The sequence below is a fragment of the Lepisosteus platostomus genome, chromosome 14 (genome assembly GCF_059453375.1).
Source record: "Lepisosteus platostomus isolate fLepPlt1 chromosome 14, fLepPlt1.hap1, whole genome shotgun sequence".
NCBI classification, from domain to species: domain Eukaryota; kingdom Metazoa; phylum Chordata; class Actinopteri; order Semionotiformes; family Lepisosteidae; genus Lepisosteus; species Lepisosteus platostomus.
In genome coordinates, this window is record NC_142624.1 from 36,556,891 (window position 1) to 36,573,331 (window position 16,441).

At 37.4% G+C, this 16,441-nt stretch overlaps 1 protein-coding gene across 15 annotated transcripts in view; it reads right to left on the minus strand.

Moving 5' to 3' along the window:
• LOC148649414 (nck-associated protein 5-like) overlaps positions 1-16,441 on the minus strand; it is a 263,578-nt gene that overhangs the window by 68,764 nt on the left and 178,373 nt on the right. For all 15 annotated transcript variants that reach the window (XM_088606030.1, XM_088606032.1, XM_088606033.1 and 12 more), the window contains 2 exons: positions 14,195-14,344; positions 2,486-2,554 (listed from right to left, as the gene is read on the minus strand). In XM_088606030.1, coding sequence (XP_088462156.1) covers positions 2,486-2,554; positions 14,195-14,344 — 219 coding nt within the window. The remainder of the gene's footprint in view (positions 1-2,485; positions 2,555-14,194; positions 14,345-16,441) is intronic.

Consider the following 16,441-nt stretch of genomic DNA (forward strand, 5'->3'; position numbering starts at 1 on the left):
AATTTGTCTTCTTAGCAAAGCATAACAGAAGCTAGAGATGTTTCTATGGCAATGAGCACAATGATATACACATACAGTACAGTATATACAGTATACAGTACACAAATGTAATGCAAGATTGTTTATCATACTGTATTTTCAATTATAAATGTAAATTTTCTGTTGTAACCTCGACTCTCCTAGAATACTGAAAAGAAAAGTTCCAAGCACCAACAATGAGGAAATCAAACATCAAATGATAAGGTAACACTCAATTCTTTTATTAACACTGAGATAATACCAGTAATGATTACTTTACATTGAAGTGGTAAATACGTCAAACAGCACACATCTGTATGTTGTTTTGTAGACATTACACCTTACTTTTACACCATTTACACCAGAAAATATTGAGAAAGCGTGAGGTGCTAACAAGAAAATTCATTAATTTTTTTCTGTATTTCTGACCTTTAGTAAAGTTCAAAAGATGTGGATAAAGTACTGAAAGCATGTTGAACAGAATGTATTTTATGTGCCGAACCCAGTAGCAAAACCTTAATTTGTAAGTCAAAGCTTAGTTCTTTGGGCAAGGAAAAGAAAGCATTTTTCATCTTAAATTACATGAATTTACAGTATCTCTGACACACACCGTGAATGAACATTCATTTTATTCATTGCCTTAGAACTCTTTAAGAGAAGTATTTTCAGATTAAATTGAAGTAAAAACATTTTTCATCACACTGCGATCATTAGTGAATTTACTCATACAAACACAAAAACTGCAGAAGAAATTGTACTGTAGGTCACAAAGGGACTGACACTTACTGTATATAAAATATTCTACATCAGGGCAGTGAAGTACAGCACTGTTCTGTGCTGCATACACGCTAGATACCAAGCACTTGGGTAGAAAGGGATTTGAAATGTATAACCTTGAAAACATAATGTAATGATTGTCAGCTCCTACTTTACTGAGAATAACACATTTCAAATTCAAACGTTTTCTCAGAATTTTACATTATACCCCCTTAGCTTGCAGTGGAATGTAATAGATGGAAAGACACTATTGGCATACACAATGTATGACATTCTGTCTCTCTGAGCAAATCAAAGTACAAAATGTCCAAGAAGAACTGACTCATTGATGCTATTTGTTTTCTTAAGGGATTTGCATTTGTGAAAATGTTTATTAAATAAAGCATAATTTTCAGTGAAGCACTTCACCTTATCCTCTTTGCTTGTGTCTTCTACCATTGTAAAGAGCTACATTTCTGTCACTTACTCTTTCACAAGATTTACTTCAGAGCTGAGTGCATTTTGATTTACACTATTGTTCTGCATTTGAACGGATATTTCTGCTGGGGCATGACACATGGAACTTTTCATTGGATTCTGTGTCGCATCAATAAGCAACATTTCATAAAAAGTGTTTTGAATTTGAAAGCAACATGGAAAATACATAGTATAACCAATGATTAATGGAGTTTATAATATAAGTTATTACAGAAATTCAGGAGGCAGGTTAGCATATTTTCCTGTAGCACATCCCTCTCATACAGCACACATCCTCCTCAGCACTCTGCATCTTGTTTTGTCACAGAGAGACATGTCTTGCTTTCAGGGTTGCTGGGACCTTAACTTCATTACGTTCATCCAGGACCAGAGACGCTCTAGCCTCTTCAGCCCCAATTCTCCACTCAAAACAAATGACTCTGTACCCATCACATGGTCTGCATTTTTCTTTCAGGTCTTCTGACGGCAGCAAGCCTCTCGGATGCTCCGATCAACTGCGGAAACTGTCTCCATGGCAGTATTTCCCCCCTTCCCTCTCTCTCTTCCTAGTCTTGCACACTCCATTCTCCTCCCTCCCCTCTCCTCTTCATTTTTCTGTTCCAACGTCCAACGCACCTGCAATCTAAGCCTACAGATGATCCCCTTCTTTTTGCTGTCCACCACAGGAGCCCCTGGTTACTGACACCCACACTGTCCTGTGGGTGCAAGTGCATGGACGCAGCCTGCATCGAATCCATTCTTTCTCATTCACCCCCATACTGTCTCTAGTGCCAGGGCCAAAACAGCTACAATAATGGGTTCCATCCCCTTTTCGGCTGGAGTCCAACTGGTTAGTCTTGGCCCTCAACCATTGCCACTTACAAATGCCAACGCATATGTAGCTTATGGTATTCATTTTCTTAACAGCAATTCAGCTCGAAATTAGTTCACATCTAGCTAAGCTCAACAAGTGGTAGCTGTCTTCTGTGTCAGGCTATTCTGCTACAGCAGCTCTTCCTTTCTCCATTCTCAAACTAGCTAGTACAGCTACCTGCTAACTGGTAGCCCTTTTCCTTCTTCCCTTCAAGCTACACTTCAGGTTGTCCAGCACCTTCTATTGAGGTAAAAGGCCCATAAAGAGTCTTCCTTTCTGTTTAGACAGCTGGAAAGGAAGAGAGAACTCAGTGCTACTCACTGAGAGTGTTAAATAACTGTTTTTAAGGGTTGAACTTACCTCGTCCAGACAGCGTTCATACTGTTCTCTCTGGTTTTCGTTTTCCAAAGCCAGGGCCGAGTTTTCTGCCTGTGGTTAATAACACAACAAAAAGACTCAAGTGAATGAAAAATACAATGCCATTTTTTCTGCTGATGCCAAAGATGATTAATATTAGTTCTTCAGAAATAGGGAACCACACAAGTATTGGGATAGTTTTTAATGATTTTTGTTACTTTACAATTCAAGGAAAAGAATGCATGTTTTAACTCAGTTATATGGGCAGAAAACCATCTTAATCTAATACTATAGTTTCAAAAGCATCTGTTTCTTACAGTACGTAGCCCCTTGGTAGTTGTTGACGAACTCTGAATTTTAAAAACAATCTGTTGGAAGATTAATGCTAAATTATGGTTAACCACAGGTAAAAAAAGAAAGGTCTGATTTTTAACAGAGGTAATGGGGTGCTTAGCATTTTAAGTGCTTGAGTTGCTGATGGTTGTATTACAAAGGAGCTTTCAGTTGTGGCTTTGGATTTACTTAATACTTGCTATTTGCAGAACTGTGTCCAGAGACAAAATCAATCAGAGATGGCGATTCCACAAGGCAAGGCAGTTGTGTGCGAGCTGATTGAAACAGATGATGTTACAGATTGCATTTGGAAAAGGAACACTTTTGTTAACGACACCTGTAGCAACCCGGGAGGGTTCATAAGATCCGGCCCGGATGGAGCCTGACTGAAAATAATCCAATTCACAAACCAACAATAGAACAGAGTATAGGATGGAAATTCTTCATGTAAAACATATGAAATCCTCAGCATTTCTGCTAAGCATATTGGGCTTTTAATCCAATATTTACATATCATTTAATCATTTGCAGATTTATTGGTATCTGCTTACTAATGCTCACTAAAACCAAACAAGTAACATCCATAAGAGGATGAGTGATTGCCTGTTCTTGTTACATTTTAGACATTTATTAACATTTACTGAATATTCAGAATTGTTATACATTACAGAAAGCGCTGTAAAAATATTTTTCTCAAATCATTCAGCAGTGCTCTCTGTGTGTCTGTTCTTCTATTGTGTACTAGTAAAGTTCCGTGCAGAAGTCTGATGCCCTGTGTCCCATTCATCTGGCCTCTGGTTATGCCGCTGGTATACGAGGTTTTTCTGATGTACCCTGAAGCAAAACAAATCAGTGTCTAAGGTCTTGTTATTTTCACACAGTAGTGGTTAAATGAATACCTGCTACATTTTGACCATAGGCCAAAACAGTGTGGAAATACAGAAGCCTACGGCTTAAAATTTACAGTAGGTTTTCCTTAATGCCTATACAGGGGCATCTGAGCCAAGCAAAATGGAGTTAAAAAAGACAATAAAATATAAGGAGCTGTTTTTATATGCAAACCACAAGAGACGCTTTGACAGCCAGAGCGTATTCCCACGCAGACCTGTCTGCTGTAGTCATAGTAAAGTGTAAGGTATAGGGGTTAGAACAGGCATTCTGCTGCAGCCACGAGAAACATGAAAATTGGCGTTTAAAAGGCCATGTGTCAAACTAAAGCCCAACCAGCAAACAAGAATCTTTTGAAAGTATCACGATTAAAGGTCAAGGAGATTCAACTTATGATGTTGAACTTTAAGGAAAAGGCAGCTTTATAGAAGACGGACAGATGTGAATATTTTCTTGTTCCTGGTACAATACTGTGTTGCCTCTTAGAGTATAACCCTATTGATTTACACACTTTCTAATTTGTCAAAGCCTGCAGGGCATATTAAATTCTGTCAAAGTTCTTGAAACTGGCTCAGTCATTTTCCCTTCAGCCTTTGTTGCGAAGTGCCAGGTCTTCTGATTGCAACCAGGAATCTCACACTTACAATCCGAACATTTTCATCGCCTGAAACTGAACATCCGCAAGTTTGCATGAAATGAGCACTTTGAATTACAAATGAAAGAATATCTATGGATAGAATGTGTAGTAGAAATTAAACATAATTCAAACACTTCCCACCATTTTGGCCAGAATGTTTTGACTGAGGCATCAAACCAGAACATATCCCATTATTACTCTGTTACATGAATCAAAAAAACCAAGTCAAAGCCTTAAGACACAGACCACCAAATTCAGACCAATATCTTAATATAATGAAATCAGGGGGTGTATGTGTAAGGAAAAAGTGGTTATTATAGGAGATGTCAACTTCCCTCACATAGACTGAGACCTATCAGGGATGTCAGGAGATGAAATGCTAGACTTGGACAGTCATGCTTCCTTACTGAGCTTATCAGAACATCTGCTTTAGGTAAATTCATGTATTGACAGGATAATATTATTTTTGTTATTATTTTTTAACAATCACAATAGAGTGAGGAACACAGAGGTGATTTAACTAATATGGCACTGTTAGATCTTAAAAAAAGGTTTACTGTTTCAAGAAAGCAGACTATGAAAGAACACGGCAGAGCTTAAGAGACATAAAATGGGACAAGGAAGATATACAGTACAGTCAATAGCTGATGGATGGCAACAGTTTAAAGATATTCAGCTTGAACACAGAACACTTTGTTAAAAACAGAAAGTGGGACACATAAAAACGATATAGTTGTTTATGTTAACAAATCCTTTTAGTCTTCTAAAGCAGGGATTTAACCCCCTTATTCGTACGTGTGAAAGGACTCAGAGCCATGGGATGGGATTTACTCAGTACAAGATAATCACAATGATGTTTCAAATAATTCCAATTAATAACACCAAAACCATCCCCATACCCAAAGGGTAAAGAGTACATTTCTCTTAATGGCATCAGGTAAATATGCTATAGATATGCTATAGAGTAGTTTATTGCATTGTTATAGGAGGTGCAATGTTATAAGAAACAAAATGTCCTTCACATAGCATTAGATTATATTTTTCTGTGTCTGTCACAGATGATATGTGTATGTATACTATGTAGCTAGTATTTTGATAATACATGTTACTGAATGTATGGCCTACTTGAAGCACATTTTAATCAAACCAGGCCCATACCTATTAGCAGATTTGACCCCTGTTTTAGAGTATGTAGGATAGCAATGGTAAGGGCAAACAGAACATTAAGATATAGTGTTAAAACTTTGTAATTTACTGTATGTTAAAATTATACAATGTACTAGAATGAACTCATTTAATAATATAATATATATATAATAAGAAGAAAATATATATTCTTGCTCTGGAATCAGTGCAGAGAAGACTGAACAGATACATTTCGAGGCTTAAAAAAAGGTGCTACACTGACAGATTTAAATAACTGATTCTTCTACGTCTTGAACTGAGAAAACTGCAAGGGTACCTGACTCAAATAGTCAAAATCCTGAAAGGCAAAGACAAAACCAATGTCACGAGCTTCTTCAGCATCAGTGAAGGCACTGAAACATGAACCAGCGATGGTTCACAAATGAAAATTAAGTGCAAATGTACAGAAAACGTGGAACAAGAGGCACTTTTTATACTAAACACTTGCCCAGCCATATTTTCTATGCCAGTATTATAGTGTCTTTCAGGAAATGTCTGGATGTGAGTCACAGACATTTTCTAATGGCAAGGTCAAGCTTGTGGTATACAGCCGTGTACATGCTATGTTATGTACATGCTGCTAGAATCAATGCTTAAAGTAAAACACTAAAAGAAGATGGTTTTCCTCTTTGGGGGAATATGGGAATGGCAGAAAATTAATCTCTTCAAAGGAAGCTGGAACTTAAAAGTCTAAAATGATGGTGAGGATGCAAGGATCGCACTGAAGCTTCTTTGTTTAATTTACAACCTCGGGCTGGTATGGCGAACACAAAATGGTACATCTCTCTAATCATCACCATCCCTGCCAGGAGAGATTTCAGTAAAACAATAGATACATACAGAACACTAAAAATATATTCTAATGATATGTGAAGGACAAATATTTTTACTTTTACAGTATAACAAATTGTGGGGTACTGCGTATGCAAATACATGTTATAGCAGTGAACTTAATTATCTTTGAGGAGACATATTCCTATGAACTCTTTCAGTCCCTCATGGCACTTTAACTATTTTTTCAATACGGACATACTTTAATGAGGCCCAGGTATACTCTTTGGTGTCATAGAGAAAGACTGGCTAATTGCTTCTATTCCTGCTCTAGTTAGTTGTGAAAAACGTGTCACAGGCTTCAGACGTAAAGACACATCGGGACTTAGGTTGAGATTTAGGAGTCATCTTGTGCTTTGAAAAAAAAGGCACGGCACACTGAGTCAAGGACTCTTCAAAAACACATACAGTATGCCATACAATACCTCCAAAGGTTTTGACATAATTCCTATACTTTACATGATGGTACTGAGTGTGAACTATTAATATAACATTGCAATGTAATGGCATGACAGAATTAAACTACAAATATGCAAATAAATACCATACATTATTTCTGAAAAGTTTTTAAAGTTAAAGTTGAGGTGAAATTGGGGCAGACTGAATGTCTGTTCCTACTGATTTCTTTTATTGAGCTGAGAAATGGAAATAGATATTTTTATATATGTACTGGAGTGTAAAGTATATAAATCTTCCCTGTATGTACAGTGGTTCTCAAGTATATTACCACTAATGAATAAAAACTCGAGTCATAGCAGGAAATGGTATAGGTAAATAAAATAAACTTTAGATAAAAAAATATTATTTGAACAGCAAAATAAATCTCAAAATATGAGATACAAAATCATCACTGCTTCAGAATTACTAATTGCATTGTTTATGATAAGATGCTAATTGGGGATTATCTGAGCTAATTATGATTGCTTTAAGGATTCTTTTCATGACTGTTACAACAGTAATATGCCCAATCATTAATGATAATGTCAAATAATATTATGAGTGTTTATATCATGCTGCCACTTCTATTTTATTGCATGCTTCATCTCGATTTAAAGAGATATGCCAAAAATATTTTCTGATTATTCTAACATCGATTTTTCAAAACAAAGGAGCCTATTATTTTTTTGCAAATGAAGAATCTGCCTCTTTATGTATCTGTTTTTGAAAATTAGTGAATGTAGCTTATAATAACAACAATATTCATGAATATTCTCATTTTCATTTAAATGCAGCAAATGTAGTCTGCTTCACACTAGTTCATAAACAAGAGCTGATTTTTGATTTTCTAATCCTTCCTTGAGAGCAAGGGTTTGTAATTCTGAGTATAACATAATTACAACTGCACAATATGTTTGAAAACGTGAAAACTACAGACGACAATGGCATTTCTCTCCAGTAAAGTGATGACAAAGTTATCTTGTATGACTTTCTGAAGTACACTAATTGACAGCATAGTTTGTCATAGCTAAAAATACTGAGGGGACTAAAAGTAAGACTTCATTAACAAAAAAAAAGGCATTTTTTGTGCCTTTAATGTGCATACTCAAAGTTGGACGTTTTTATTTTGGGGGGGACATTAAAACATTAAAGCATTTTTCTGTTCTCTTGCTTCTGTTTTTTGAAACATTTAAACTTTTCAACTTCGATAACTACCTCATGAATAGGAGCATACTGTACATGCGTAAACGCTTCCGGTTTCAGTATAATTAACATGTGTACCCATGTTGGTTCAAAGTAATACAACAGTTCACAAGACAACGTCTCAGGACTTTTATTTTAGCTCTACTTTCTGATCTCCTTTTTCACATTTATGCATGTCTTATTCTTCAAGTATGGGAATGCAGGGTCCCATTTAGTGATTACTCCAAGATCACTTGCATCTCAGACTTTCACCTAGTGGCTGATGTTGTCCTTCATGAAGAACTTATCTGTTTAGTTTTAAACTTTTGATACAGCTGCATCAACCATCAAGAGGAATGACTCGTATTGCTTGGAGCAGAATAAAACCCAATAAAGAGTTAATCAATAAAGGCAAACCTCCACATATTCATTCAAATTAGTAACGTTATTGTAGTCCAAAAATTCATAAAATGAATGGGGAGGGGGCTCTCACGAATACAATAAACCAATAAGGAATAGAGAAATGTCTTATAAATAACTGAACAACTACTGAGCATTACAAAACAGCCCAACATTTCACTGTCTAAAGCACCAGGGAGTCTGTTGCCGTGACAACTCCTACAATTTCTCAGAGAATTTTCTAGTGAAGTTCAACAAGCAAACAAAAATGACAATATTCTGAGGGGATAGTAATAAAAATGCCGGGCTATTGAAGATTTGGTCACACTGCAAGGAACCCGAGAAGATTCAGCGGGGGGGGTTTTGCTCCTTCCAATCTCCTGGTGTCTGAAGAAGCCGTTTGACACTCCAACTTTCCCTCGCCTGCGGCCCAAAGTTCAAGACTCAGACTCTGTTTGTTTGCAAATTCCTTTCGAACGCACAAAAAAAGGTTTGTTTCTGTAAATCAACCCTTGTTAAAAGGGAGCAATCAAACCATCAGCTATTTCTAGGGATGAGGGAAGTTCGTCGAGCTGAGGCTCCATTGCGGAAACGACTGCTTTTGTGGGAGAGTTAATGAAAGTTTCAATTGAGTGCCAGTCACCCGCAAGAAATGTGATTTTCCACACATGAATTGGGCCATTCACTGGGAATCTTTGCCCTGTCGCTGCTTTTCAAGCTAAAGGAAAACAGCAAAGAAGTGGGTTTTATGGGGGAGTGTGTGTGTGTGTGGGGGGGGTCATGTGTCACTGTGCCTCTATTTACAACAGTGTTTCGCTAAATATCAGCTGGCTGCTGTGTTGTCGTGCACCGTTTCGATTTCTTTCTAAATGAAGTTATGCATGGCCAGACCCTGCACCCTTTAGTACAATGACTTCTCCATAATTAGATTGAGAAAACAGTGAATTCAAATGTGAGTGACTTCGGCTTCGCTCTATAAATCCACCTTTACACTCTGTTGATGCTCATAAGCAGAGGGAATGAGAATCGTAAACGCACTAAGTCATGCAAGCTTCCAGACCGCATCTTTAATAATATAGTTCTTTAATAATCTAGCGCACTGTCCCTAATGTAAATAAGAGAAAAGGAAAACTCTGCACTCCCTTGGGTCTTCTGTTTATTGATACACCTTTAAAACCATTTCTAATGAGAATACACAAAGGGCTTGGTTTATTCGTATAAAAATATGTAAAAAGGAGGAAAAAATCTAAGACATCCAGTTCACATCACAATGCATTTTCAGCATATCTGCTGTAAATGTCATGTATTTGAATAACTACAAGGCAATAATCAATCAATATTAATTAATTAACATGATAAGAATTTATGTGCTAGTAACAAAGAAATCAAAGAATTGTACAAGTATTTTTTTAGTAACTGAATTGGCATCCCTTAATATGTTACATCATAGTTAAATACTAAACACTTTTGCTTTCTTCAGCCAAGAAAGAAACATCTATAGATTTATGTAGGACAGCTAATTTAGTGAATACAACCTTTAGCCTAATGTTCTTTTCCACATGCAACCACCTACAGCTTTATCTAAGTTTTAAAAACAACTTCAGAAGTCAAAGGAAGATCCTTAGAGACAAGCGCACTTGTAATTTGTTTAAAAACAGCAGACACTTGTAGGAATGGAGGATTTAACTCCCTTCAACAAAGAAGGCGGCTTTTGCTAGTCTTTCAGCCAAACCTTTTCAGTACATGCTGTTCACATCTTTTCTTTTGAAAGAGAAATTCATCTTACAAGAGAATACGACAATATTGGGAGGGTATATCTAAATGTTGCCAGCTGCCTGCAATTTTAGCCTTTTCTAATATCTTTCAGATATTGTAGGCTGATTTGATATGGGGCTGGCAGCTGCAGCTGTGATAAATCTGGAAAAATCATATCTGACCGAGTTTTCTCATTCATCTAGCAGACTGGAGAGTGCACTGCAAGAGGAAGTTCTAGCATAGGACACAAAACAGAATTTGAGACATTTTTAATATGAACAATAACATCACTATACCCATCCCTCTTATAACAGCTTCATCCAGTTCAGGGTCGTGGGGGATCCAGAGCCTATCCTGGCAGGATACACCCCGAAACGGGACGCCAGTACATGAGCATACGGACACTTACCACTAGATTCTTCAATAACTTCTATCCACAAGCAGTGGGACTGGCGAACACATTTAGCCATCCCCCTCGGACCACACCTACACCATCACCATCTACCTCTTTATGATTTCAATCGAGAGACTTTCTGTAAGTAAGAATTCCATTGTACCAGTACCAGTTACATATGGCAATAAAGTTCAAGTTCAAGTTCAGTACATTGCAGGGCACACACAGACGCAAACGCAGACACACAGTTGCACCGGGGCCAGAGGTAACTGGAACCTCCAGAGGGAAACGCACGCGAACATGGGAGAACGTACAGTACAAACACCACACCGATAGCAACCCAGTCCCTAGGTCTGAGAGACAGCAATCCTCACCACTGTGCCACCACGCCACCCAGTATCATTACATAATAATGCAAATGAAATATCCCCCAAATTGGCAAGAATATAAAATTTAAAAGGTATAATAATTTGGCTGGTACACAGAAATTTCTAAATATTACTCTTTAAAGCCTCAGATATCATCCTGCATTGCAGTCCGGTTTCAGAATACCTCTTTTGACAACTGTAAAGTTCTGTAAAGGCATTCTACGGACCACCTTGTGTCGAATGTATGACATTTTCATTAAAGTTCCTCAGTAATGCCTCTTTCACAAGAAGGCCAGAACAGAAGAGCTGTTAGAAACTTGAAAGGGACACTGTTTGGATTGATCTTAACATCAGCAGTGAATACAGTAATTAGCTATCCATTGATATGAAATGACTCTTACTTAAGAGCTGTTTTTGTAGTTATGTCTTTACTTTACTTTCATGCTAGCAAAGGAGATTATACACAGGCAAGAAGGACTTTTATCACTGCACAGGGCAGATGCATGTCAGCAAAAGTGCAGAAACTGGCTTCACTTCAGGGAGCGTTTCCTCTCTGGCTCTGCTCTGATCAGAGGGAAACCACCTTTAGCTAGGGAGAGGTGCCAGCTGTCTTCTCATGATTACTGAACACAGCTCTTTCCTGGGGAAGAGCTGCCAACTGGGCCACTATTAATAATAGCTTTATGGAGAGGGCCAAGAGTCTACTATAGTATTAGGGTGGGAGCCAAATCCTTCTCCGGTCCATATTGCGTGTGTCTGGAACCTGATTAAAACATGACATTTAAATGCTGGAACTGGATGCTGGCAAGCCTGGAAGGAAATTATATCCCCATGTTCAAGCACATACAAGGCATGACAAATTCAGTATTCTCTATCTGCTCTGAAACACTGTATGGAGTTTACTAAAAATACAGCATCTTTGATGTGATATCTACAGGATGTACAGAGTACTAAATAAATGCTCAACATTTTGGAGGTGTATCAGTGAAGCAGATACCCAGCGGCTTTTTTCAAGAAACAGCTGGATGAAATCCTCTGATCAATTTGCAGCTAACTGCCCAGCAGGCTAGATGGGCTGAACAGCTCTTCTCATTTACAGAATTTCTGGTGTCGTTATGTTCATCTTCATTTGTGTTAACAATTTAGTACATTTTATTTTTAGAAAAAGTTTCCCTTTCTTTCTCATGCAGAGAAGACAATTCATTGTACATGAAGGTATGGACTGGATAGGACTGATGGATCCAGGCTATTGAACACAGGAAGCACCTCTTCACACAAAGGGTTGTAGGAGCTGATAGCAGCCTGGCTTCTTTCAGACACATGTGGATGAGATTATTGGGTCAACTAACTACTAGCAACCAAAGAGGCTTAATGGGCTAGAGGATCTCTTAAAAATTTTCAGATTTCTCATTTTCATCACTGAAACCATTCTACCTGTATTATTATAGTACGATAAATAAAAAAACAGCATAAAGTACATTTCTATATTTGAACAGATACTCCATCCAATTATTGCGCAATGAAAATAAAATATTTTCCCCACACTAACTCTTACAGAGTACATACTGTACATAGCCAGCTGTGGCTGGTTTGCTAAAAAACATTGCTGGGGTACAGATGCATATGACATTGTTGTGTTGTTCAAGTTACCAAGTGGGGCAATGGAGAAGTGATGATATGAGGGGAATCTCTTTTATTAGAGGGACATCTTTGTTGCAGATTTGCAACCTTACTTTTTTTTGCTCCTGCAAGCCAAGCAGGCAGTGTTGATTTTAGTGCAGGGCAATGCAAGGCCAGCCTTTTCTCCAGAACTGAGTTCAACAGTCCAACCTTAGTAAGCTACGGTACAAACTGGAGGTACACAGGTGCCACAGTGGCTGGACTGCCCAGAGGCTGATCAGGTCTGTGCGTGCATGGGTTAGAACTGGGTATATTTTTCATTCTGACACTGTCTCACATATAGTACATGTATGCTTTTTTTCATTCTGAAAACTACTTATGATCCTAAGATCTTCTCTTAGTGATAACTACGGTATTCCTTTATTAAATTATATCCATTAATGCATCCTGAAAAATGGCATTTTAGCATTTCTTTTTGCATTTAAATATTTCTAACTAAAGGAAAAACACCTTTTTCCCATTTATCACGCATCATGCAAATTCTATTTTGTATCAGAAACATTTTTCTAAATAAATTATTCTGTATCCTTCAGCAACTCATGTAGGCTATTGCATACAGTACCTACCATACATAATATAAAGGTAGGTTGTGATTTATTATTGAAATTGCATTTTTAATGTGCTGATACAAAGAGAATATTAATCAATGATACAATGGCATAAAGTAAAACTGATACTATATTAAGATATCTAACTTTTGAATAATGTGCTTCACCAACTGCAGGCTACAGAGCTGTACTGTAATTTATACTCCGTAAGATAATTCACTAGAATGGGAGCATAGTATTAAAGCAACATGCAATTAACAGCACTTTGCTTTAATTATCCTTGTGTGCAATTAATGTCAGTGTTTTAGTTAATGTCTTCCTGCACTCCACTGTCTAGGGCTATTTATGCAGATTAATTCTAGAATTATTGGCAGGCTGCTGGATGGGTTTTCTGCAAGCTGTTGGGCAGGCATGATGCTGATGGGTTGGTCCTCTAAGTCACTGTCCTGTACCTGACTCTACCTAACCAAAAGGCTTTCTCGAAGACACAAGAGGATTTAACTAAACAACTGCTGCTTGGGCCAATAAAAACAAAGGGCGTTAATATGTTTTTAAAAGGGAAAAACCTTTGAACTTTGAGAACCTTTGCTGATTAACTGGTATTTGACTGGTGGACACCGTAGGTACAATTAGTTCAGGTGGATACACACCTGAAGAAGGCTCTTCTCTTTTCAGCATGAAATTAACCTACAGTATTACTCGTTCCTTCATAGGTACAATTACTCTGAATTTCATAACAGCTTTAGATGCAGAATTAAATGATATTGGAGAGCTAAAGAGTCTTAAGTCCCAAGCCTAAGGCTGGCTATTATCCCCCCATAATTGCTTTTAATATGATGCTACCATAAAAATAATTAAAACTGTTGCAAGCTCACAAACAAACGACTGAGACTTCACTGAATTTTCTGTAGCACAAGCTTGAGGCCCTTTAAGATTGCCTTCGCTCCTCGGTTGAGAAGAGTGTATTGTAACGTGATGCACTGCCATGGTTTAAATAAGCTGCTCTGTAGCAATGCAGTTGTGAGGATGAGCTGGGCGGCAGGTAGAAAGGTCAGCCCTTGTTACAGCAGGTACCTCCAGGGCTCGCAGTCGTTCCAGGAGCTGCTTTGTCTTATCTCTCTCCTCTTCTGCACTGCTGCCTTCGCTCTGAGAATCTTCCTCAGCGGCCAGGCGCATGTCCTCCGTGGTCTGCTTATGCCTTTTCACTTCTTCAGAAAGCTTATCCTGTGCAACAGCAGAAGATAATAACTTTGATACTGTATCACACCATCAGAGGTACAGTACAGTAAGCAGTGAAGCATCCCTGAATCCCTGCTTGTTACTTGTATTGTTTGACCTCCAATCCACACAGGAGGCTATCAGCAGTGACCCTGGCATTTAAAATTTACATCCATTCCTCCGTAACTCCAGAGCACGAAGAAGGAAAGCATCCCTACTCCATAACAAGCACTAATTTGATTCTTAAGAAAACAAAATTGTATTTGTAACCCCCCCTGTAAATACCTTTGTAATTAATGATTATGTTCATTCATGTAGATGGAAAAAAATGATATAATCTTAAAGCACACACAAAATTATACTGCCGCCATGATAAAAAGAGCAACGAAACCTACATTTATTTCGTATGCATTCCATTAATGGTAAACAACACTTTGGCAGCTATTAACCACAATGCCAGGCAATTTAAAGCTCACAGATGCCTGCAAGGTAAATCTGTACAGCCAGATACAATAGAATGCAAACACTTCACGTCAATCTTAGCCTCAAAGATCATTTCAATCCTTCGGGTCTTTAGGTTTTGCAGTACTTCAATTTTTTTTTCTGTTTCAACCATCTTCACTACTTAAGATCACAGGCACTATCAGTTTATTTTCATTTTAAACTGCTACCACTTTTCTGCCATTCAACAAATCGATGGACACATTTTTCATTCTGTAATGTGGTAGAAAATGCAGGCGCTCTTCAGACAAAAATCGTTCAAGTCATTTTGATTTAAAATATTTTATAACCCTAACATAGGTTTTGTAGGACTCTGCTTCATTTCTGTAACCTTTTTTTCTTATTGCATTTGGCTGCATGGTCTGACAGAATTTTCTCAACTGTACTGAAGATTTATTCATATTGTAGGTCATTAACAAAACTGTTTCAATAGCCACTCAAGATAGGGAAAACAAGCACTGACTTGAAAATTATTAATACTGTACCTATCCATAAAAAGAGCAAGAAAACTGAACCATGGAATTATAGACCAATACATCTTATTTCTATTACATATAAGGTTATGCAACAATATGGAGTTAAAGTACAGGATCACATTCATGGCAATGTGATTTTAGGGGATAGTGAGCATGGATTTAGAACAGGCATGTCTTGTTTCATTTGTTTCAGTTCTTTGAACAAACAGCAGTCAAAATGGATAGAAAGATAATTTTTTTTGCATGGTATATTTCGATTTTCAGAAGGTTTTTCATGAAGTTTCTCACAAAAGTAGGCAGTGGGCATTCAAGATGATGCATGTCTTTGGGCTGAGAATTGGTTAATAGAATGCAGAGAACAGATAAGGCATGAATGCTAAAATTAGGATGACATTTAAATGGAATCTGGAAGATTTACCTACTGTAACTCAATGGATAAATCAATTAAATGCCTATATGCTCCTTGAGAAGATGACTTATAAACTGAGGGCCAGACCACATCTGTTTGATAACACTGGGACCTCCCTGGGTAACTGTGTTTTCTCTGGTGATGATGTTATCTTAACACCTTAAACACAGAAACATGGTGTTGTATTTGCCATTCTAGATATCTGTACAGCATGTGTGTGTCTGTTTTTCCCCCAATGTTATTTCAATGACAGAAGCAGAGCCATTGCCAGTGAGTACATATGCTTGTGGTATTTTTCAGGAAAACCTAACAAAAAGAATGTCCAACAATTATGTAGGGACATAATTAGTGGAGTACAACAAGGGTCTGTATTAGGATTTTTTTTTATTTCACTGTTGTATATAATGGTGTAGTAAGTAAACAAGCTTACAGACAACACCAAAGCAAAAGGATTAGCAGGCATAGCAGAGGCTATAAAGAAATGTTACAAAATGTAAACAAAGATTAGCTGGTCAAATAGCTGATGACATGTTTAATGTACTGTAAATGTGAAGAGTATTATACATGTATGCATGTAGCAAAAAACATAGACTAAGCTTATAAACTAGGAAACAATTAGCTTAAAGAAGGTACTGACAGTACTGTACAGTACTGTATGAAAAGATTTAGGTCTTCATATTGAGACATTATTTTTATCTGTTAGACCCGTGAACCTTA